This window comes from Lissotriton helveticus, chromosome 7 (genome assembly GCF_964261635.1).
Source record: "Lissotriton helveticus chromosome 7, aLisHel1.1, whole genome shotgun sequence".
Taxonomy (NCBI): Eukaryota; Metazoa; Chordata; class Amphibia; order Caudata; family Salamandridae; genus Lissotriton; species Lissotriton helveticus.
Genome location: NC_136068.1, coordinates 29,226,155 through 29,251,376, shown reverse-complemented (window position 1 = coordinate 29,251,376; position 25,222 = coordinate 29,226,155). Strand labels below are relative to the sequence as shown.

Genomic DNA, 25,222 nt, shown 5'->3' with positions numbered 1-25,222 from the left:
CCTCTCACAATCTGTACCCCAGGTTTCATTTAGAAAAAATTGGAAAACCCTAGACATCTCTAAACTTAACACGGCACTCTGCACGAATGTACCAAATAAAATCCAAGATATGGAAGGCAATGCAACTGCTACGCAACAATGGCTCAGCAAAGCGGTTGAGACCTGCCTGCCCACCCTAAACACTAAGGGAAACAGTCACCGCCCCCCTGTCCCCTGGTTTAATGACTCACTTAAAGAGGAAAAAAACAAATGTAAGGTACTTGAAAGATTGTGGCGACAAGACTTTGCTCCCGACAAGAAAAAAAGGTACCAAATTGCCAGAAACCTATACCATACTGCATGTAAGAAAGCACGCGCCGTGCATGTTTCTAATACCATCACGGCAGCTGCGAATAAACCCAAAACATTATTCAACACGGTTAAAGATTTAGCGGGAGCTCAAACCACAGCCCCGGCCCGCCCTTTGAATGAAAGGCAATGTCAGGACCTCGCACAATTCTTTTCGGACAAAATAGAGAAACTAATCATTGAAATAGACAGGAACTTCGTTGATACCATCACAAAACAAGAGTTGGAGTATACCCCCACTGTTAACCAGACTTTACAACACTGGCCACCTATTACAATTGATACCCTTCAATCCATCATGAAGACTATCAAATCAGGCTCTCCGTAGGATCCTATCCCTATAAACATCATGAAAGAGCTAGACTCCCCCTCCCTTGAAATTATTGCGGATACCTTAAATTCTTCATTGGAGCTCGCGGAAGTACCCAGCCTCTGGAAGCATGCCATAGTAACCCCACTCCTGAAAAAACCGACAGCAGACCCTGAAATATTAGCTAATTATAGACCCATTTCCCTTCTCCCAGCTCTCTCTAAATGTCTGGAGAGACATGTGCATTCTGCCCTTACCATATTTGCGGAAGAAAACTCCCTTCTCCATCCAACCCAATCGGGATTCCGAGCGGGTTTCTCTACAGAAACCGCCCTGCTGGGAGTGTCAGAAACCATCCGGAAACATCTTGACGACGGTCAAACGGTTGCGCTTATACTACTCGACTTAAGCGCAGCCTTTGATACTGTGTCGCACAAAAAGCTACTTATCACGCTAGGAAAAAACGGAGTTCGAGGCAATGCCTTAAAATGGATCAAATCCTTCTTGGACCAACAGACCTTCCAGATAGCATCATCCACTGCGTGCTCTGGATCTGTCAATTCCCCCCATGGAGTACCGCAGGGATCAATCCTTAGCCCTCTCTTCTTTAACCTTTACCTAAGACCCCTGGCAGACTTAGTGGAAAAATCTGGACTGACATTCATGACGTACGCAGATGATTCTCAGATCATCTTCAGGCTGTCAGAATCCCACCCATCATCTCCGTCTCTGCTCAAACAAGGTCCCCAGAACATCTTCAACTGGATGACTGTGAACCAGCTGAAATTAAACGGAGACAAGACGGAGATCCTCTTGATGGGTAAACAGCCCGATTTATGGAATGCCTCACATTGGCCTTCCCAGATGGGAAATCTTACGACACCAGTCCCCCATGCTAGGAACTTGGGGGTAATCCTGGACAACACGTTGTCCATGAAGCAACAGGCCAGCAAAGTGGTTGGACTCTGCTTCACCATCCTAAGATGGCTCAAAAAGATACTATGGATGCTGCCCATCTCCATGCAGAAAACAGTAGTCAACGCCTTAGTTACATCCCGGCTTGACTACGGGAACATCTTGTATCTAGGTGCCAACAAAGGAATAATAAAGAGACTTCAGATGATACAAAATGCGGCTGCCCGGATTCTTTGTCAAATACCTAAAAATACCCACGTGTCCCCTTACTTGCGTAAACTTCACTGGCTCAGAGTGGAAAACCGCATTAGATTCAAGGCCTTAAACTACATGTTTAAAATAAAAGCAGGCACTGCACCAAAATACCTTCAGGCATTAGTTCATCCTTACCTCCCAAAAAGAAACTTACGGTCACTCTCAGCAGCAACGTATTGTGTGCCCAGATTCAAGCTCTCCAGAATGGGAGGGAGATCCTTTGCCCATCAGGGTCCATCCATATGGAACACACTACCTCTCCATATACGCAAAGAGGAGAGCTACTCCAAGTTCAGGAAAGAAATAAAAACCTGGTTGTTCGATAAAATAACCCTGAATGACCTAGGTGATCGTTCTCCACTTTCTGTGCTGTGTATTTTTTGGCGCCGGGAAACCCTTTTTGGGTAGCTGTTGCGCCTTACAAGTTTATAAAATAATAATAAAAAATAATCGTACTAGCAGTGACGTAACCGACGACAGCAGGTTGGTCGGTTACGGCTCCTGACCGATGTCGGACGGACTCAGGTCCGTCCGACATCGGAATCGGCCCTATAGTGGACATCAATTCATTTACGAGATGTCTCACTATACATTTGCTGTGCTAAAACTGGTATTAAACATGTTGGAATCGAATCACTGACAGAATATTGACTAAAGAAATATCGACGTCAAAAATATCGGAGGCAAAATATCGATGTCCACAATATCGAAGTCCTATCTACATAATGGTAAGTACAAAAATATCGAAAAAATAATATTGTTGTCAAAAATATCGTTGTTAAAAATATTGTTTTTTTATGTTAAAAAATAATGTAAAATAAATTAAATAATACATATAATTAAAAGAAACATAGTTAAAAATATTTAAAAATGTTTAAAATTATAGCTAATACATATAATGTCAAAATAAATTAAACATATACATATAAAATCTAATATATATACTTACTTAATATTTATAAATAATTATTGTAATAACTGATAAATTGTTAAAAAACATTTTATAAATTATAACTACATATATACACATACAACAAGAATATAAATAAAAATGTAAAACATGTATATAACAACTTAAAATTATATTTTTTAACTAAATTATACACTACATTAACTAAAAGAGTAAATAGTAGATAGCAAAGGGAACAAAATTACTATTCCCACTCCAGAGAGTGCAAAAGTAGGGAAAGTTTTGGATAGCGTTGTTCGAAAAAAAAACTCGATATTATGTCTGTGCACCGTTGGAATCCTACACTAACACTGATTCCAGTGTTGGCTGTACGATCCCATGTACTGGGGGGCTCCCCTAAGGAGTCCCTCTGTATTCCCAGTACCAGCCTTTCAGGGTCTAACAGCAAGTTCGTGCTGCTGCTGACCACAGACATGAATCTGCCTTCCTGCTGCTGAGCCAGGCTCGAGCAGGGGAAGGTGGAACAATAGGTTCTCTGTCACTGGGAGGTGTGGCCACCTCCCAGACGGGACTTAGTGTATTGGGCTGTGTAGGGGCACTTGCTTCGAAGGGGACATTTGGTGCCCTCCTTGCATAGGCCAGTTGAAACAAGTTCAGAGAGCCATTGGCTCCCGCTCTGGCACAAAACTCGGGCACGAAACTCGACAAAGGACATGGGAGTATCCTTCTCCCTGTCCAGCACCTCCTCTGGGAGTGATTCCTGAATCATCCCAACCCTTTCCTTAGGGTACTTAAGGGCTCTTCAGATTCGTCGTGGGACAAGATTCAGATCTGAAACAACTTCCACTTCAACCACCTGGGCACCTTGGACTTCCTTGGACTCCGCCTGGAATCAAGATTGCATCAAGGAAGACCCCTGCTGCTCCTGGTCTTGTCGTCCTTCCTGTCTTCTGCATCATTTGTGCTTGTGCTTCATCCCGGTTCTTCTCTAGGCCTGTGGGTATCAAAGACACCCAAAGTAATCTAACTTGGAGTGAAGGAGTCACTCCCCTGCATCTGCAGGCACCGCAACAAAGCTGACTGGTCTGCTGCTCCTGAGCTCCAGTGGACAGGGAAAGGCTCAGCAACACAGGTGGTGGTTCTGCAACTCTCTTCTCAACAAGTTTGAGGCCAGTGTCCCTTCAGTCGGAACACTGGAAAAGAACCCAAGTGCACTGCATTGACTTGCCGTTGCCAAGGCTTGTTGACTTTGTCCTCCAGAGATCTATGGGCTACAAGAATCTACAGCCTCCAGCATCTCTTCCTACTAAAGTCTTCGTCCTCACCTGATCCTCTGCACCGAGGGCCTGCATCTTTGGTGAGCTGCTCAAGGTCCTTTTGAGACTCCTGTGCCTTCGGCCTGTGGGTCCTCTTGAGGGTCTTCTTTGGCTTCAGTGGGCTCTCCTGTTTTCTAGGCCTTGCTCTGACTCTCCTGCACTTGGTGAGTCCCTTGGACCTTGCTGGTACCGACACTGCACCTTCTTCGTTCTCCACATCTGTTGCTGTTGTCAAGGCTTATTTGTGCTCCCGCTGGACACTAACCCCCTGGTTCTTGACTTGCGATGTGGGACAGCTTGCTAATGGCTCCTGGTCTTCCACAGCGTCGCCTGGTCCTCACAGCTGAAGTGACAAGGTCACCGTCAACTCCTGCATATTCCGCTATCGGTGGGAATTGGTCTTCCGTGCCTCCTAGTCACTCCTGACTGGCACAGACTCTGTCCACTCTACTTACAGGTACCCCTCTTCAAGAATCTATCCTTGGATTCCACCTGACTCTTTCATATTCTAGGCAAGCAGCATCTTCACTGAATTCCTCCATTGTGGTTTACAGTGGTTTCCGACGTCACTTCGCACCTATGCACCCGATTTTCCTGGTGTAGCTATCCTGGTTCCTGGAGTATCCACAGGTGGGGTGACTTTCCAACCTTCCATCTTCTACTCGGTTTCTCCAGGGTCCTCTGGGAAGGGTCCTTTTTCTTGATAAGAGCAACCACGAATTCCCCATTGACTTGCATTGAGAAAGTGGCTGTGCGTCCACTCTTCACACAGCCTCCGTGGGGTTCCTGGGTACTAATCGCTGGTGGTTCCCTGGGTCCTGAGCTCTTCTACATCTTCTGGGTCTGATCTAGACTTTGGTTGCAGTTAGCATTCCACTTTCCTGGTATATGGTTTGGTATCCCCCTGGCAACCACTGTGTATTTGTACTTGCTTATCTGTTTCCTTTTGAAATATTGTGTGTATTGTGTTGATATCTCCGGATAGGAGATATACCAATGTTTTAGTCAGTGTTTATAAAAAAAATATCACTATTTCTATAACTACACTGTGTGGTTATTTTCATTTAACTCACACTACATGATTAGTTCTGGTAAAACAATCTGCTTAACAGTCCTTTTGGACTAAGCCTAAAGGATGCTCTCCACAGCTACCACTTAGAGAGCTTTCTAAGGTTTCTAAGACCTCTAAACTCACCATAAGTGCTGTCTTAAATAGTGAAGGATGCTTTACTTAAATAAGTGTGCACCATATACTAAGCCAGCCTAAAATACCTCTGTGCCATATCCTAAAACAGAAGTTTGATTCCTAGATTTCTTATTTTGTTATGTTATGTTATTTTAATTTAATTTATAACACGCTCAAATCACTCCAAGGGGTATCTGGTGCAACCAAGAGACAGCAGTAGCTAGATCAGAACAAGATTGTCTTAAGTACTTTCCTAAAACGAGATTGATTCGAACAGATCCAAATATGGTGTGGCAGTTTGTTCCAATAATAAGAAGCCTGTTGGAAAAGGACCTGCCGACGGAACGGGCCCTTTTGACACAATTAACAATGCTTTATCATTCTATCTCAAAAGTCTCAGCGGGCTGTCATGTCTAATTTTTGTGGCTAGTAAACCAGGGCCATTTTCAGTTAGGACCTTCTGTGTAAGACAACACATTAAAAAAATTAATCTCTTCTGTACCAGGAGCCAATGCTAGGTCTGCAGAAGGGGAGCGGAGGCAGCCCTAGATGGCAAAGTGCAAATGAGACGAGCAGCAGTGTTCTGTACCATCTGCAATTTTGAGAGCAACGTCTTGTTTACTAAAGCCAACAAACGTTTCAATAAACCAAACGGCTAATCACAAGCGCCTATACAACTGATTCCGTGCAGAAAGTGGAAGGAAGGGAAAATCTCTTCTCAGTAAGTACATGATATGGAACTAGGAACCTGAGGTTGACATCACATGCTCTTTCATAGTAAGAGGTTGGTCAAGGCGGACTCCCAAGTTCTTAACTACCCGCTTTGGTGTGGGAGCAATGCCAAGTTCTACTGGCCACCAGTCAGCATTCCATATTTGTTGGGCCTTGTCAAACAGCATAATCTCTGTGTTTTCCTTGTTCAGCTGGAGACAGTTTTCTGTCATCCATGTGGAAATTGCTGTCATCCCATCTAAAATGCATTGCATATGGTATGATGTCGAAGCCAAAGGTTCTTACAATCTTGGCAAGTGGTCCAACATATATGTTGAAGAGCAGAGGGCTAAGACAAGAGCCCCCTTGTCCAGCGACATCGTGCAAGATTTAAAAGAGCCGAAAATAATGGTTTGGGGTCTGTTGGACAGGAAATTGCCAAGCTAATTTAGCCATGTGCTATGAATGCCAATCTCTTGTAGCCTATAGAGTAATATGGGATAAGATCCTGTATTCAACATTGCCGACAAGTCGAGCAATATTAGCATAGATGGTATCTTGGCATCTAAAGAATCTCTGATTTGGTCAGTGTTGTATTCCTGATGATGATCCCTTATTAATTGTAGGATCGAAACGCCGTCGACAGTTTATGTAGTGACACTTTAATTGTTATTTGAATAATCCAATTGTGTATACTACATGAGGTCAGCTAGATGAACCTCAATTTGCTACTAGCACCTCCCCTCACCTAATTGCCTGCATTTTGTGTACCCCTTGTTCTGTATTAAATGTTATATGTATTGGATACAGGATTGCATCCCACTGTATTAATGTTTTCTTTATTTATGGTTATACGCTTACATTGGTTAAATCAGTGTCCGGCTGGACACATTTTCTTATAACACAGATTGTTGTGTATAATTTGCATCTTACTAGTAAATCTCAATAAATTAAGGACCCTTGTTGCTTATATAGATTATTACCCCAGGTCCTTGATTACCTTAAGAGTTCCCTTGTTGCTTTCATACTATTTGTTTAAGAACGGGCTTCAGATGCACATGTATAAATAACTCTAATTCAGAGCAATGTAGCTATCTGCTACCACTCTCAGATTGCAACATTGTATTTGACCATGCTTAGCACCCCTCCAACTGTAGCTTAGGTTTGAAAAAAAAAATCACTTATGTACATACATAGGTAGTTGATGAAGAAATCTTTGAAGGATATGATGGTTTGTTGTTCTCTTTTGATCTGTCATTGTTGTGTTTGTGTACAGTATGCAGGGGATGGGATTGGTCCAGTCGAGGTGGGCAGGAGTTTTGCCTTGGACAGTTGATGAGGTTCTGGATCTGACTTTTGGAACATGGTGGTTGTAACATGCTTTACTACATTGAGTGAACCAATATGTTTGAGTAGACTGTCTGTTGTTGCTCTTTGTGCTTGAGATGTCTGCAAGGTTGAAGTCACTGATATTAGAAGTTTGGGTGCGATGGATGCATGAGATGGTGAGGAGCTCTGAGACTTCATCGATGAAGTCTTTGTTCTGCCCATGAACCTGTGCATGATATGGAAGTTGGCAAACTGAGATGCAGAGAATAGAACATCAGGAGACTCATTGATCCAAGAGTTTCTTACTTGCCCAGAATGCATGACCAAGAGGATTTATGGATGATAGTGAGGCCTCCTCCCTTTTTAGTGGAGAAGTGTGGCTCACTGGTTAGAGGAGGCAGACCTGGAAGCAGAGGTCAGCCCGGGACCAGGGTTCAATTCCCGGCTCGGCGGGGTCTTGAGGCCTAAAATGTCCATGGACTCGACAATTCTCGCTCCGGTGCCTACTCGATTCACGGGTTCACACTCTGCGACTCTGGGCAATAGCTTGCTTAATCTCCACAACGGCCCCTCGCGGCGGGATGCCTGGCTTTCACCTTGCGGATACCCTTCCGGGGTTATCTCACAGGGGAATACCAGGACGGGTTCCCTAAGCAAGCGCTTAGAACCGCTTGGTGATTTGCGCTATATAAATTCCTGTACATTTACATTTACATTTTTTATGTGTTGCCCACATGCTGTATTCTGCAACCCCTGGAATCAAGGATGTCAAAAATGAGCAAAAATATGAGGGTGAGAAACGTTTCTGTGATGAAGTGTGCATCAAAGTCTGTGATGTCTGGAGCCTGCACAACTGCAGATTGTGTGGCGATGAACATGTATTGGAGTAAATGTTTGATAGTTTGAGGGTGTGTCATGGTTAGTGGGATGGGCATGAGTTTGAGTTTATGTCTTAAGTGTAAGTGGGCTAGTCTTGTGCATTGTTGTGGGGATGGAAGCGCTTGATGAAGTCTTACCTTGTAGCCGCTTTCTTTGGGTGCAGTGGTGGAGGGTTTGTGGCTATTCCATTCCTGGCCCAAACTGGCAGAAACATGATACCCTTGCATGTGTCTGTTTTTAGCCTTGGATTCCCAGGCACTGGGAAACCCTCAGGACTGAAGAAGGGGAAGAGACAAGAAATTATAGATGAAAGCCAGTGGTGTCTTTTCCTGTATTTACAGATGTTAGGAACCATTGTGGAGTGTCTTTCTGTAGAGACGGATGATGGGAAGGAAAGTACACTGGTCTGGCTTCTTTTAAAAAAAATGTGTATTTGGGAAATTAGTGCTGTAGCATCCTGTCAAGATGATACTGCAAAATGCAGGGCCATGCCTGGTGAGTGCCTGAAGTCTTCTGATGGAAATTGTGAAGGACTATGGTTTATAAGTTTCTCTCATGTACGTCTCTCATTCCCTTTCCCTTTACTGGTCTTTAGAATCTGTGTGGTTCCTATGGATGCAGTCACAGTATTGTGTCTTGTAGATAAGGGGGTATACATGTTGTATCCAGTGCATCTATGTGTTCTGATAATAACAGATGTATATTTACAAATGTACATTTTCCACTCTATCATGTCTGGTGCTTTCTTTGTTCAGTAGTGGCCAATGATAGGGCCTGATATGATGATAGGTGAAGTATAGAACGTGGAGACTGCTAGCTGGCCACTTCCTGAGGGATAGTGAGCTGGGATGCTGTGTGTCTGAAAGATTCCTTCTCCCTTCATCCAAATAGCATTGTCTAAACAGCAAAACCTTATAAAGGGGGTTACAGTGTATATGAGATGCTTGGTGGTCAAGCGCCCATCCTCTTATCACTATATCCATTCCCCTTTCCTGTAATCTGTTTTGAATAAACATAATTCAGGATGAATATTTCAATTGTCAATGTCCACAAAATGTTCATATTCAGAAATCTAACATACATGTATTTTCTTCCAGTTTCTGCTACAGACCCAATAGTTCACCTCATATCCAATGTTGCCGTCTCTTTGGGAGCAGTAACATTCAATCCAGGATGAAGTTTATGAAGTTGAGCTGTGTTATGATCACAGGTAAGACATTTTCAATGGATCAAGTGTGAAAGTAAGACAGAAGAAGAAGAAATACACCAAGCAGACTACATTGTGTAAAGGATTTGAAAGGAGTGAAGCTTAAGGGGGCTAAACATGTAGGACTAATCTAAAACTGGATGGTTAGAAAACTTCTTACTGTTGGAGTGACGTTTTTGTATGGTCATTCCCCCTACTTTATGCTCCAATGCTGATGATTATGACTCTGAATGTGCACTGGAACCTGCTGCCCAGGCCCCAGTGCCAGTGCTCTCTCCCTGAAACTGACACAGGTACATTGGCAACCCCAATTGACGAGGACTTTAACACCCTTATTAGTCCCTAGTATATGGTACCCGTGGTACACAGTGCATGGGTGTTAGCAGGGTCACCAGTGCCTGAAGCACTGTTTGTACCACCCTGAGTGACCCAAGTAAATTAATGACAGCAGTCCTGCCATTGCTAGACTTTGCCCTCACCATGAAATACAATCAAATCAAATTTGTAGAGCTCACTAAACCTATAGGGTATCAAAACGCTGACCCATACAGGGAAACTACAACTGGAGAACTGGGAGAGACCCTCACGGGAGAGAGAAGAGCCACGTTTTAAGATGCTTGCAGAACAAAGGGAATAACTCCAATGCAGTGATGTGAGCAGGCATAGAATTCCAGAGTTTTGACGCAGTGACAGAGAAGGAAAGCTTCCCCAATCTTGTTCTCCGAATTCTATTGTATAACACACGAAACACAGGGGGTCTACCACCCAAATTTAGAGGCTACTCTGTCGATACTGAGTCCACAGGATCTCTAAATATCTTTATCACACAGAAACAACGTGTTAATGAGAAAAGCAAAGAAAAGGTGAAATCTACAAACAAAGAGGAGACCGATACATCATCGATTTTTCGTATATGGTTGATTAATCCACAACAGATTGTAAAGGGTTTCCATCAAAATAGACTCAATGATCAGTCCTATCATTTGGCCGAACCCTGGTGCAAGTGAAGCTGGTCCCCTGATCAGTGGGACACTCAGCTCCGCACCTTATTGTTGTGTTAGGATTTGGTCCACCAAAATACACAAACCGTCCATGATGACTGATCTTTTGATGGTAAGAATGAAAGAGAAAATAAGGTGCGGAGCTGAGTGTCCCACTGATCAGGGGACCAGCTTCACTTGCACCAGGGTTCGGCCAAATGATAGGACTGATCATTGAGTCTATTTTGATGGAAACCCTTTACAATCTGTTGTGGATTAATCAACCATATACGAAAAATCGATGATGTATCGGTTTCCTCTTTGTTTGTAGTTTTCACCTTTTCTTCGCTTTTCTCATTAACACGTTGTTTCTGTGTGATAAAGATATTTAGAGATCCTGTGGACTCAGTATTGACAGAGTAGCCCCTAAATTTGGGTGGTAGACCCCCTGTGTTTCGTGTGTTATACATTCAGCTGGTGCTGGGGATAAAATCAGGTGTGGGTCTTTAAAACGTATATCCCTTGGACCCTTTTCTAAATTGGTTTTGTTTTGTCCTTCCAAATTCTATTAACAGTTGCCGTCCTGCTAAAGGCTGATCTAAGCAGTCTGCTTGGAATATACCACTGAAAGGATGCTCTAACATGCAACGGTTCTTGGTGATGAAGAGCAAGAAAGGCCATTCAAAGGGCTTTGTAGACCACTTGCCTTCCAACTGGCAACTAATGAAGAGAGCGAATTCTTTGCCTTGTGGAAAGATATTTTGGCACATTCAAGAATAGGCAGGCTGTTGCATTCTGAATCACCTGAAGTTTATTCAGGGAAGAATTGTTAATATTTAGATAGAATGCATTAAATTAGTCTCAATCAATCAGTCAGGGGAAATCTAAGCGCGCTACTCACCCGTGAGGGTCTCAAGTAGCGGGGGGGTGCAGCTCTGGTCAGTGGAAGAGCCAGGTTGTGAGTTTTTCCTGATGTTCAGGGAGAGTGCGTGCCTGATGTTGGTCGGGAGCTCGTTCCAGATTTTGGCCATGTCATAGGAGAAGACTCTTCCACCTGTTCTGACTCTCCAGATATGTGGTATTTTGGTGAGGGCCAGGTCGGTGGATACGTAGAAGGTGAATCTCTTTTTGAGTTAGTGGGGTCCGGTAGTGTTGAGGCATTTGTAGGTGTGGGTGAGCATCTTGAAGGTATGGGTCTTATTACAAGTTTGGCGGTCCAACTGACGAAGGACTGTGTCCGCGACCGCTAGGAGACTGCTGCGCCTTTGGCTATTCGACCACTGTATTCTGGGTTTGCTGAGGGGCCAGTAGTGTGGCTGCAGAAGTCTTGCAGCAGTGGGGAATGGATTTCAATATATATCCATGCCTATGTGTACATTCCAACTGCATATGTGTTGAATGTACACATAGCAAACACAAAGAGACGATGGATTGAGTGCTGAAACCTTTCAGACACTCACCCCAGTTACAGATCTGGGTTGAATCCATCATCATTCTTTAGCTCACTTCGCCACCTCAGTTCAGACCCAGTCATATGAAAATCAGTTGTGACTCTGTGACACATGGGAACAGTCCAGCCCGAAATGCCAAGCGAGGTCTTCCCTGGACCAGAAACAAACATACTGGGATTGGTTTCTGGGTAACACCTCTCATCAGCCAGGCTATCTTGAATCCAGTGGCAAAGTGAGCAAGGGACCCACGTCTGGGCATACCCTGCCACACTTAAAGCGAACAAAAAAAACACAAAGAGACGCAGGACGGAACGCTGAAACTTTTCAGACACTCACCCCCAGTCACAGATCTAGGATGAATTGGACTGGACTGTTCCCATGAGGCACAGGGTCAAAACTGATGTGCACATGGCTCGGTGCAAACTGGGGTGGGGAAGTGAGCTAAAGAACAATGATGGATTCACCCCAGAAATACAGACCCACAAGTATCATTTAATTTACAGGCCCTGGCTACAAGGAGTACCACCGTACTAGGGACACATAAGCAAAGTAAATATGCCAATTAGGTATAAACCAATGTTGTCATGTTTTAAGGAGAGAGTACAAGCATTTTAGCACATGATAACAGTGGTGAAAGTGCACAGAGTCCTAAAACCAGCAAAAATGAGGTCAGAAAAGTGGAGGAGGTAGGCAAAAAGTTGGGAGGAAGACCACCCTAAGACTGTCAGGTCTAACACCAATGTTCTCTCAATAATATTTAGTTACCGTGATATTTTTGTGTTGATATTTTGATATACAACGTGTCTGTACCCTCATCTACATGTGAAACGTAGCAATATGTGTATGTTTAGAAATTGAAGGAGAAATGCTATAGTCTTACATACTAGACAACATACTCGATAGGCTTAGACGTTGATATAATAGTACCCTGTGTTTCTGAATGGGAAATCCTCAATGTATGTTCAAACATAGAAAATGAAAGGGATCTTTGACAATGTGGTTGGTCTAAAAATACAAAATATATTGTGATTAAGTCTAACATAGCATGTTATTCGGGAACATTTTACAGACTATAATTTTGGTGGGAACAACAACCGGAAGCACAATTACTGCGCAAAGCCAGAGCCTGATTTAAAACGCAAACTAAATTACTTCAAACTGTCACTAAAATAGAACTATATATGAAAAGGAATGGAAATGGAAACCTGTTACCTTAAAAAATACTTGATGGTTAGAGATAGATGGTGCCTCATCACTAGATACTTGAAGCAGTTTCCTCAGGGTAGGACAAATCTCTGGGCATATACAAGTAGCATGCTGTCTCTGGACGCAGGATTATAGGTTTGCACAGGGCTCACGGGTCGATCCCAGGCATCAGCGGCAGCTCAGCTCAGCACCATGTGACTCTGGGCAATAGGTCATTTAATATACCCAACGTCCCTTGTAACCTTAACCCTTTCCGTGGGGGGTAGGGGGGGCGTCAACGTCACGGTGGGCTTGTGCGGAGGACGGCAGAGGGCCGTCCAGACCACGCCCAGTCATAAATCACCCGCACCGCGACTGAATTCCAGCTGCGGTCAACGGGTTAGGGGTGATATGTTCGTGATTTACAAATATGGATATTTATTATCATAATAAGGATATTGTAAAGTCACCTTGAAGTTCCAAAACATTATAAAGGAACTTGGCCTTCAGCCTTTTTCCTCTACATGGTTATGGTAGTCCTCTGTGACTTGCTGGAATATCCTTATCATGTACGGCAAGGAGTATTTATTCCATATAGTGCATGGTCACAGCATCATCCTTCCAACAAACAAAACTTAGGCGTGTAGCTGTATGGCAGGAGGTACTTTATTTCTTACATAATGTATCATATGTGGGAGCCATGTAAAGATCCCTGCATACCTGTATGCCAATGCACCTTAAATCAGAGCCCAAGTTCTCAGCATCTATCCACAGAAACCAGTCAATATGCTTGTCTTGCCCCAGCTGCTAGTGACGTGTATACCATTTGTATGAGGTGTTTGGAGGAAGTGGTGACCCTTTTCTACATTTATTGAGGCGATCATGTGACCGAGAAGGGAAAAATCCTTTTCTGGCGATTGTAAAATGTGCAGTAAGAAAATAAGTCATAATTTAGCACATATGACCGTGTTTGCCTGTGTAACAAAGGAAGATGAAAGAACTCAAGATGAACTTTAACAGAAGCCAGCATTAGGTGAAGAAAATCTGTTTAATAAACCACATACTGAGTCCTTTCTGTGCAGAACGTATGTCCCTTTTTCTGGGAGATGGTGCTTATCTCTTGTTTCGGTATCTGAGACAGCATTAGGAATCAAAAACACAATTGATGGACAGAATGCAGAACAATGTCATACATTCACCCCAGTACAGTGATCTGGGCCTAAATCCATCGTTTTCTTTGCACTCCACACCACCCTAGGTCAGACAATGGCTATATGCAAATCAGCCTTGACCCTGTGCCTCATGGGAACAGTCCAGCCCGAACAGCATTAGAAATCAACAGATCATACCTCGCCAGACAGTGATAAACATAGTTTACATCCTCCATGGCCCCTCCCCCAAGTGTAAGAGCAAGGAGATATCTTCAAACCTTCGGAAACTGAATTCATCACTCACTTTCTCAAAGAGGACTGCAGAATAGGTGACATGAAATAAGGGAGTAGCCAGAAAGTTAAAATATCCCTTGCCCCCACTTTGAAACAAATCTTTAATGACACTGAGTGGGTGAAGAAGCTAAGCCTGACACTTCCTAGAATTGTTAGGGTGAAGGAGGTAAGCCTGACACTTCCTAGAATTGTTTGGGTGAAGGAGGTAAGCCTGACGCTTCCTAGAATTGTTGTCTTCAGCTATACACTTTCATATCTTTCCTTTCACTGTCCCATCCTTCCATTCATCCATTCTTTCATCCATCCACCGTCCTTTGGTTATTCCAACAATCCATTGATATTCCACCCATCCATCAGTTCACTGATTCATTCATCTATCCTTTCACTCACAAATCCACCATTTCACTTTTCCATCCATGTATTCCTTACATTCTTCCATCATTCCATTCATCCAATGACCATTTCCATCACACATTGATCCATCCTTTCACACTTTCATCCATGTCCTTATGATGTTTAGTCCAACCTTTCATTCACCCTTCCAACCTTTTACTAATTGGTTCTTTCACCTCTCCATTTATACTTTCCTCCTTCCAGCCCTCTATCCTTGCATCATTCATTTGTTTTCAATATTCCTATCTTAACCTTTTGTTTTCCAATTCTATCTACCATATTTTTTTCATTTTCTTCTATTTTTCTTCATCCCACAATTACTTTATTTGCTCCTCTGTCTGTTCTTTTGAAATGTGTTCATCATTTCCTTTTCCTTTCCTGGGGTCACTTTATAGCACTTGACCCCCACCTCTTAGCCCTGCCCTGCTCTATCTCTGGAAAGTTCTGGTTCAGGGAAGACCAGGCTTGGCAGTTCGGGCTGGACTTTTCCCATGAGGCACAGGGTCAGACTGATTTTCATATGACTAGGTCTGAACTGAGGTGGCAAAGTGAGCTAAAGAACGATGATGGATTCAACCCAGTTCTTTGACTGGGGTGAGTGTCTAAAATGTTTCAGCACTCCGTCCATCATCTCCTTGTGTTTGCTTTGTTCGCCTTAAGTTGGCAGGGTATGCCCAGACGTGGGTCCCTTGCTCACTTTGCTACTGGAGTCAAGCTAGCCTGGCTGAAGAGGACTAAGAAGTCCATTAGTCCCTAAAGAGCAATGGCCAGTATGTCCAGGATAAAGAGGACAGGGAAGTAAGAGCATCTTCCTTCAACACCTCCCAGTATCCAAATCTATCAAAATTCCTTATGGATTTAAACTACCCACTACCCCTTTCCCAACTTTCGCAGAGAAATTGACATCACCATATTGAAACCCGGTAATATTCTCATACAATCCTCTGAACAACATCTCTCCATCTTTGAGCACCATTTCCAGACTCTGTCCTCCCTTATATCCAAACCCTCACCTATCCACCCTCCTACCCAACACCTCAACGCCCTTTGGCTCTCTCCATCGCCCTCAACTCTAATCTTCCCTCCCCTAGATGTCTCTACTGCTAATACTGTCCCCCAATTCTTGACATCCAATCACACAGACCCCCCCAGAGACCCTCCCCGGCCTCCAAGCAACCCCACACCTCTCCCAAACTTACGCACACTCTGATGACCTTCTCTCTCCAACTCCTAATGCTACCCCAGACCACATTCCTGCCGCCCTTCCACCCTCCCTGGAACCCCCTAATTCTTCTCACTTGACCCTGACCCCTTTCCCACACTCTCTGAACTGCAGTGCTCCCCCTACTCCCGCTGTCCCCTATACCCACCCCCCTAGAGTCAGATTCTCAAACCACACCTCTTGACTCTAGAAATGTCCTGTCCCCCCCATCAGCCCCCATGCCTCCTACAACCTGTGCACTCCTCTTATTCCCCTTCCCACAATATCTCCATCTCCTCACACCAGACTGTCGCCCCGGATCAACAATGAATCAATCCTTCTCCCCACCTCTTTGTCTACTGTGTCCTCCCCCACTCTCTTAATACAGTCTCTGTCCAACATTGAATGCTATCTCTCAACCTTGACGACTGAACTCACATGGCTGAGAGAAGATTTCTACTCTCTCTACTCCAGGTCCCTCCCTAACCACTCTAACTCCGTCGGCCCTGGCTCACAATGCTTCTCTAATCCTAAACTGTGGAACACTACACCCCTTGGCTGCCATTCCCTTAGGCCCCACCGTACATCGAGTCATCTCACCTCTTCCGACCTTCATAACCTCTGCAACTCCTACCTTCATAATTCCTCTATTAAGGTTCCTCCCCCTCCTCACTCCAACATTCCTGTTATTGTGGGGACCAGCAGATTCCCCCCTTCTCCTGTCTCCCCTAGACCCCCACCCCAACGTACCACCATCCATTTACGCTCTCCCCCCACAGACTCCCCTACACCTCTCCCCTACATTCACCCTAGCTCCAACATTCCCGTTATTGTAGGGACCAACTGATCCCTCCCTTTTCGCGTCTACCCCAGACCCACACCCCAACATACCACCATCCATTCACGCTCTCCCCCTAAAGACTTCCCTAAACCCCTTGCCTGCATGCTTGTGAACTGCCGTTTGGCTGCCATTGAAATATCAGAAACCATACTTAGTGAAGTCATCGATATAGCCTTCCTCACGGAAACATGGCTCAATGACGACTCCACTTCCATCCTTGACTTTCTTTCCCTCACGGGTAATTCTATCATCAGAAAAGACAGGACAGAGAGAATAGGGGGTGGATGAGCGATTAGCTTTAAAAATGAACTTCAACTTTCCCTTGTCAAAAACCCAGACCGTACCACCTTTAAAGCCGAACTTAAGTACCAAGGTTCTCCCCAGAATCAACTACATAATATCTACCACCGCCCTGGTGACCCACTTCCCTTCGTTGAGAAACTATCCAAACTTCTTACTCAATCATCTCTCTCTAACTCCAAAAATCTCTTCCATGGAGATTTCAATCTCCACTGGAAGGTGACTGATGATCACTCAATCAACCTCCTCACCAATCTGCCAAAATCAATTAACTCAAATAACTCTGCCACTCTCCCACCCACTCCAAAGGAGCCACTCTTGACGCCATCATCAACAACAATGACCTAGCTTCCCACTCCAACATCATCCCCATTGACTGGTCTGACAATCACCTCATTCTGTTCTTGATCGCAATCATAGCTCCCCTCTCACCATTAACACTAAAGCCATTAATCCATAATAGATCGATCCTTCCTAGCATCTCAGACCTCCCCTCAACCACTACCTATCGCTGACTCCACCTCTGAACCTTCCTCCCTATTAACGCCCCGACTCCCCCTTCCTCCTTCCAGCCCTGACCCCTCCGGATACTTTCTAACCCACAGCCAAAAAACAACGCCTCCTGGCACAATTTCCAAACCGTAACGGAACTTGAAGTCTCTAACATCATCTCCAAACGCAAACCGTCCTCACACACCAAAAAACCCTGTCCCTGCTAACCTTGTTCAGAAGCTTAAACACATCATTGCTCTTTATTGGACCTCTATCATCAACTCCTCCCTCACCTCAGGATATGTCCCTCCCTCCCTCCAACTCGGAAAAATCACTTCAATTCTAAAAAATCCCAATGCTGACCCCAATGACCTGAATAATCTTCGCCCCATCTCCAACCTCCCCCTCCTTTCCAAAGCTCTTTAAAAGTGTGCCCTTCTTCAACTGGACAAACACATTGACACCTTCAACATACTCGACTCCTTACAATCCGGCTTCCGAAAAGGCTGCAGTACAGAAACTGCCATACTAAATATTGTAAATGACATCCATCACTCTCTTGATAATGGCGAGACCTGCCTACTCATTCTCCTTGACCACTCTGCAGCATTTGATACTGTTAACGATCCTGCCTTACTCAATGCGCTCAAAGTTCGATTTAGCCTTCATGGCCTGGTACTTAAATGGTTCTCCTCCTTCCTCCAACACAGAAATCAACAAATCAAAATCTACAACTGCCTTTCTAACCCCGCACCCGTCTCCCTCGGCGTCCCGCAGGGTTCTATTCTCTCCCCTCTCTTTAACCTCTTTAAGGAACACCTTACCCTCCTTCTAAAACAAGGTGGAATAGGTTACCACCTCTACGCTGATGACACACAACTTTATTATAAGATCAGATCCCACTCCAACGTTCTACACCTTAACAACATCCTGTCTAAAATCCAATCCTGGTTCCACTCCAACCATCTCAAACTCAACCCCAAAAAAACTGATATCATGCTCTTGCCTCCAAAAAATAACCCTCTTCCTGTCCAATCATGGATCTGGGATCTTAACGCCCTCAACTGTCCGCTTACCTTATCAAACTAAGTAAAATCACTTGGCATCACCATCGACAATAGCCTTACCATCCAGGCCCACATAAAAAACTCGGCCAATGGAGCGCTCTTCACTCTACGTCATCTCAAGAAAATCAAACCCTTCACCCCAGCTGGTCACTTTAAATTGGTCATCCAATCACCTGTCCTCTTGAGAATTGACTATGGTACATCATCCTCTCCAGAACCCCAAAAGTTCTCCTAACCCCACTCAAATCTGTGCTAAACCTATCGGCCAGGCTAATCACTGACTGCAAACGATTTGACCACATCTCCCCAACCCTTAAGGCCCTTAAATGGCTGCCCATCGAAGGCAGATCCTCCTACAAGATGGCTTGCATTACGTACAAAGCCCTTCTCCAAAAGGCCCGCTGTATCCCACTGATAACCTCAACAAAGCACGATGCCCCCGACCGTTGAGAAACACCAACACCCTCCTCTTTGTCCCACCCCTGACAAAAAAGAAAACCACACAATCTCGCTCTTTCTCCGGACATGCCCCCAGTGTATGGAATGACCTCCCTAAAGACCTGTGCTGTAACCCCTCCTACATCAGCTTTAAAAAAGACCTCAAACTGCACTTGCTCAAGAAATACTGGGGTCCATAATCCTTTCCTCTCCCTACTCCTCCCTACTCTATCCCTTTCACCTCCTTTTCCCCCCGCCTTCCCATTTCTTAGCTCTTTGTTCCACACTCCCTCGCCTTACTACTACTCCCCACTCCTTTGTAAAACAAATTTCTCTTCCCCATTCACACCTGCCCTCCATCCACCCCACTACCACCTAGCCTCCCTCCACCTCAGACTACCATGTATAATTCAACTACATATATCTATTCTACTTTTGCTGGGACATATGTTAATTTGTAACAGGCTACTTGTTACCTTTAATGAAACCTATATGAGCTCTACATTATGTACTATTGTATTATGTCTGTACTTTACTCCCTCATGTAAAGCGCTCTGATACCCCTGGGTCCAGCCAGCGCTATATAAAACCTTCAAAATAAACAAATAAAATAGGAATATGAAGGTGGGCAGTTCCAAGGGCTCCCAGATGATTCGAGCAAGAGGACTAAATAAACTAAAAGGCTCATGGCCAGGAGGACAGGAAACAGGTTTAAGAGGGCCATGAAGATCAGGAAATAGGGGACCAGGGCTCTGATTACCAAGTGGGGTAGAGCAATCAGTACATGTAGGCGCCCCAGGGTTAGGAAAATCCTAAGTAAAATGCCAACCAGCTTCTGAAAGGCCAAGTAAAATGGACAGTGCCAGGACCAAAGTGACCAGGCTCAGGAGGACCCAAATAAGGAGAACCTGGATCAACAGGACCTGGATCAATGACTGCAGTACCAGTAGGATTAAATGGATGAGGAACGGAGCCAAGAGAACTAGGACAACCCAACCAGGAGGACAAAGACGAAGTGTGCCAGAACATGAGAAGCAAGATCTATGAGGACCTGCGGTACCAGGCCTAGGATGTTGACAGTGAGGAGAACTATGACAGGGTGACAAGGGCCAAGAGGACCACAACGGAAAAGGACCAAATGGGCCAAGACTGGGGAGCCAGGAGCCATGATGGTCAAGAAGCAAAGTTTATGATAGCAAACACAATAGGACAAGCAGGACCAGGACAGCCAAGACCAAGACTAATATAGCAGATGGGCCACGCCCGGGAGAAATGGGTCCAGGAGAACTCAAACTATAAGGAACAGGAGCAAGAGGATCACGGTCAATGCATACATAATCTCAAGAAGAACAGGACTATAAAAAAAAGAATAGCATGACCTTGGACAGGCATGCCAGAGCCCTGAGACCAGGGACACACACGGCAAACGTCAGAAAGAAAGGTTCTGAGAGGATTAGGAAACATAACACTAAAGGGGAAGCAGGAGATCAGACCAAAGAGGATCAGGACCATGAGTACCAGTACCAGGATGACCAGGATGAGGAGGGAAAGGAGGCTTAGGACCAGAGACATCAGAACCAAGATAATCACAGTGTTGAGGTCCAGGCCAGAGGGTTAGGAATAGGATGGCCAGAAAGATGGGAAACAGAAGGGCCAGGCCCAGGTTAACCAGATAAAGGAGGACTATGATGAGCTTGTGTAGCAGGACGAGGACAAGTACCAGGAAGACCAGGGTCAAGAGGATCAGGAGCAGATCCAGTAAGATCCAGGCTACAAAGACCAGGGGACAGAATAAAAAGCAACTTAGACAAGGGGATCAATGCCATGAATACCAGGAGGACCAGAACCCTGACAACCAGGACCAGAGTAAGGGGAATTAGAAGGATCAGCACCAAAAGGACCAGGAACAGGCCTAGAAGTGCCAGGGGGGCCATGACCATAGGACCAGGGCCTACAGTACCAATTGGAAAAAACTGGATCCGTGTCTAGCAGAACAAGTGTAAGGAAGAACAGGATGACCAGCACAGCCACAGCCAGGAAGACTAAAAGGACAGAACCTGGAGGCCCAGGAGGACCAGGACCAAAATGATGAGGCTCTGAACGTATATTGCTATTGATACTGACGAGTTTCAGAGGACCCAAACAAAGAAAACCAGGGCCAAGAGGACCCAGACCATTGGGTGCCGTGCTAGAAGGACTATGAGGACCATGCACAGGGCCAGTAGGACAAGGATGATCCAAAGCAGGAAGACAAGAACTGAGAGGTCAAAGCCTAAGCCGGCCAGTACACAAGAGGCCATGAAGACCGGGAGAACCATCAGGACCAGGAACTGATAACAGGGAATCAGACTGATAGAGTGAGAAGGATCAGAAGGACCAAGTTAAATGGACAAAGGTCAAGAGGATCAGGAAAGAAAAGAAAGAACTAGGAGAAGAGGGTCTGAAAGGACATGGGTGGAACAAGAGGATTAGCCATACAAACACTCAAACAAGGAGGACCAGAAACAAAAGGATTAAGTCAAGTGGATACAAAACAAGAAAAAGAACACGGACTGTGAGGACCAGAATAGCAAGACCATTGCTAGGCAAATCAGGCATGAGGGAGGAAGACTAGGGGAACGGGACCTGAAGAATAAAGAGGAGATGGCTAGGCAACCAGAGCTAACAAGACAAGAGATAAGAGGATAAGAGGACCAGGGAATTGAAGATGAGTGGGACCAAAGGGTAAAGCCAGCTCAGTTCATTGAGGCCCAGAGTATCAGGACCTGGCGTACCAGGACAAGCAGGACCAGGATGAGGTTGAAAAGGAGGACCAAGACAAGGAAAGCCAGTATGATAGGAGCGATGATGATAAAGCTCGGTAGCTAAGAACAGAATGAACTGAAAAAAGAAGATCAGGATCAAGTGGACAAGTTAGTCCAACATGACAACAAGAAAGAGGACCAGGACCAAGATTATCATGACATGTTAGAGGAGGACCTGTGGAACTAGTCAGGTCAGGAGTAGGTGGACTAGAGCCATTGAGATCAGGGACCAGATCGAGGAAGAATAGGTGGACTAGAAGTATCACAATAAGGAGGACCAGGGACATGGCTAGGAGGATAAAAGAGGTCAGAACCATGGGACCATGACCTGAAGTTTTAATTGGAGTAGAGTAAGTAGGAACTGGGGTATTAGGATGTGGCTTGCGGGGATCAGCTGAACCAGGCTAACCAGAGACACAAGAACAAATGAGACCAGACCAAGACTAAAATGAACACGCACAGTCCAATAGGACCTAACAAGGAGAGGCGGTACCAAGTAGACTTCAAGGACAAGGACCAGCACAAGGAGAATCATGGTGACCAAAATAAGAAAGGATATGAGTGCCAGCCCTAAGAATACCAGGACAACAGGGATAGGTGGAAAAGGACACAGTGTACCAGCAGGATGAGGATGAGGATCAGGATCAAGAGCCCCAGGAATGGCTAAAATAAGGATGAAAAAGTAGTAGGTGATAAGTTATCACTGACCCCTTCCTGCACTGCAAATGCTAACCCTTTAGGTTCGCTACTTGATTAAATTGTTGTATATACACTCTTATACAAAAAATAATTATTCATCAACCTTACGTTAGATGTTCTTGATATTTTCATGATTTATTTACATTAACACATTTCTGTGCATTTGTTTGTTTCCACATAAAAATGGATTCATCACAATTAACAATAAACACAACATATAATTTTCACTAAATCATTGACATAATGCTGTTGTGAATCCCAATGCATTTCGAGATCACATGATCTCTTCTTCAGGGGAACTGCAATGTAAAAGAATTTATATAAATTTCATGTAAATCACTTATAATCAAACAAAGAGGATCGATAATATGTGTACACATCCTAGGGGCATTGTGATTAAATTTGTGTGACAGACGATAACAGGATCGTGACATGCAGTGTTTCAAGCTAAGTTGTTAGTAGCTAATGTGAGATGAAGCGAACTCAAGACATGTGGTAAGCAAAAAAAGGTGCTTACCAGCAGCTAAGGTTGTAATAATATCTGAACTCGTGGGGTCCTATTTGCCCCTCTAATGTAGGGGACAGGTAACTAGGAAATAAGAGACATATATGTGACCATTCTGGCAGAAAGAAAACTAGGCTTCAAAAGTGACACTTTAACAACGAAATAACTAAAAATGTGGGGCAACTCAGCATACCTGTAAGGTGCGAAGAGAAATGCAGTTGTATTTCAGCTATAAACAGCGATATTCCTAAAACAAAAGTAAAAACACAATTGCTACAACGCTAGAATATTTTTAGCAATATTCAACGATAATTCTAAAGCAATAGTGAACACGCAATTGCTACAACGCTACCTCCGAGCTCAAGGGTGCACAAAGTCAAAATAACTACCGTGTATGCAACAGTACCTGGTGTTCAGAAGACCTGGTCGTAGTCTGAACTGGCTGAGTATGAAGAAAACTGCTTCCTGCCCGGGCACGGGCACAGAACTGTTGTTGTATAAGCTTTATTCGAGACAATTCTCATAAAAGCACATAGAATTTAAAACAATTACACAATTATACATGATTACGATAAAAAATTCATTAAACATAGAATACAGCTCATACAGTGTTTCATACAAAAAACCATTTGCGTAAGTAATATTACATTAACCATTGTTAAAAGAAATACCTAATTACCTAATTTCCCCCAGAGCCCGTCGTCTAATTGCCCAGGCCCAGCCCAGATATTTGGCTACCCCTATGACTATCGAATCCTGAGTTGTTGTACATAAGATTCTTAAGGCCACAGTGCTATCGCGTGTCCCCAGGTTTTTACATACCGGCGTGAGCCATTTTCTCCTCGGTTTTAAGTAAGCTTGACATGCAAATAGGAAATGGCCTATGCTCTCCTCGGCATTTTCACATGCTGGACATAAATTATTAGTCGGTCTATTCCAGCCAGCTGTCATTTTCTTCAGGGGGATAGATCCAGATCTTAACTGAAAGACGAGTTTCCTGTCCATTGGTACCGTGATGTTATCCCAGTAATTTTCTAGGGCAGGAAAGATTTTTATCTCCAGGAAACGACCAGACATAGAGTCGGCCCTGGTGTCTTTCAGTAGCTTGACACCCACCCAATCCCAATATTGTTTTTTTAGGGCTTCCTTACTAGGGAAGATCTCTCCCACAGGGTTATTCCAAAGATTCGAGAACCCTAGGTTAACTAGCATAAACTTCAGGTGTTTTAGCCATTTTATCTTGTGGAAGATATCTTCCTGGATTATCCATAGAAAACCCTCCGCGTATTGTCTTATTTCTGGAGTCGTCCAGAGGCGTCTCCAGTAAAGGACTGGGCGCAATCGGGCTCTATCTATAATAGAACGCCTACCCAGCTCCAGAAACAATGGGGTTAGGGGGGTGCTCTGTGGGAGTCCTGTGAGCCCTCGCAAAAACTTGTTCTCAGAAGTCTGCAGTGCCGCAATACTATCCCAAGCCCACAACTCCGCGCCATATAATGTGGCACCCAAGACCTTCGCGTCATACACCATAAGTGCGGGTTTTATAGGCTTTGTCTTAGATTTACGGTGTTCGCCCCTTAAAGCACCTGAGAGCTGCTGGTGTTTTAGGACCACTTTATCCACATGATGCGCCCAACCAGTGCCCTCTGCGATCTGTACCCCCAGGTACGTGAATTCTGCAACAGTATCTAGCCTACTATTATTTAAGGTTACCTTGGGGTAATTCCTACGACCTGAGGAGAAGGCCATTAGTTTTGTTTTTCCCACATTCACCTCTAGCCCATGTTCAGTGCAAAAAGCATCGAAAATGTTTAGTGCACGTTGTAGCCCCATAGGGGTCTTGGATAAAATAAGAGTGTCGTCAGCGAACATCAGGATTGGAACCCTGGTGTCCGCTAACGATGGGGCGTCTACACTAGCCTTCAACATTCTCTCAACAATCCCGTTTATAAATAACGAGAACAGTAAAGGGGCCATGGAACAGCCTTGCCGGACGCCCCTTTCCACTGGGAAATCCATAGTTGTCTCCCCGCTTCCACCCCACTGGACTCTTGC

At 44.5% G+C, this 25,222-nt stretch overlaps 1 protein-coding gene across 1 annotated transcript in view; it reads left to right on the top strand.

Annotated features, from left to right (window-relative positions):
• The window catches only part of LOC144767953 (cell adhesion molecule CEACAM6-like), a gene marked incomplete at its 3' end in the record, with an annotated part of 174,265 nt that overhangs the window by 69,187 nt on the left and 79,856 nt on the right, over positions 1-25,222 (top strand). The window contains exon 2 of the mRNA XM_078651304.1: positions 9,257-9,369. Coding sequence (XP_078507430.1) covers positions 9,333-9,369 — 37 coding nt within the window. The remainder of the gene's footprint in view (positions 1-9,256; positions 9,370-25,222) is intronic.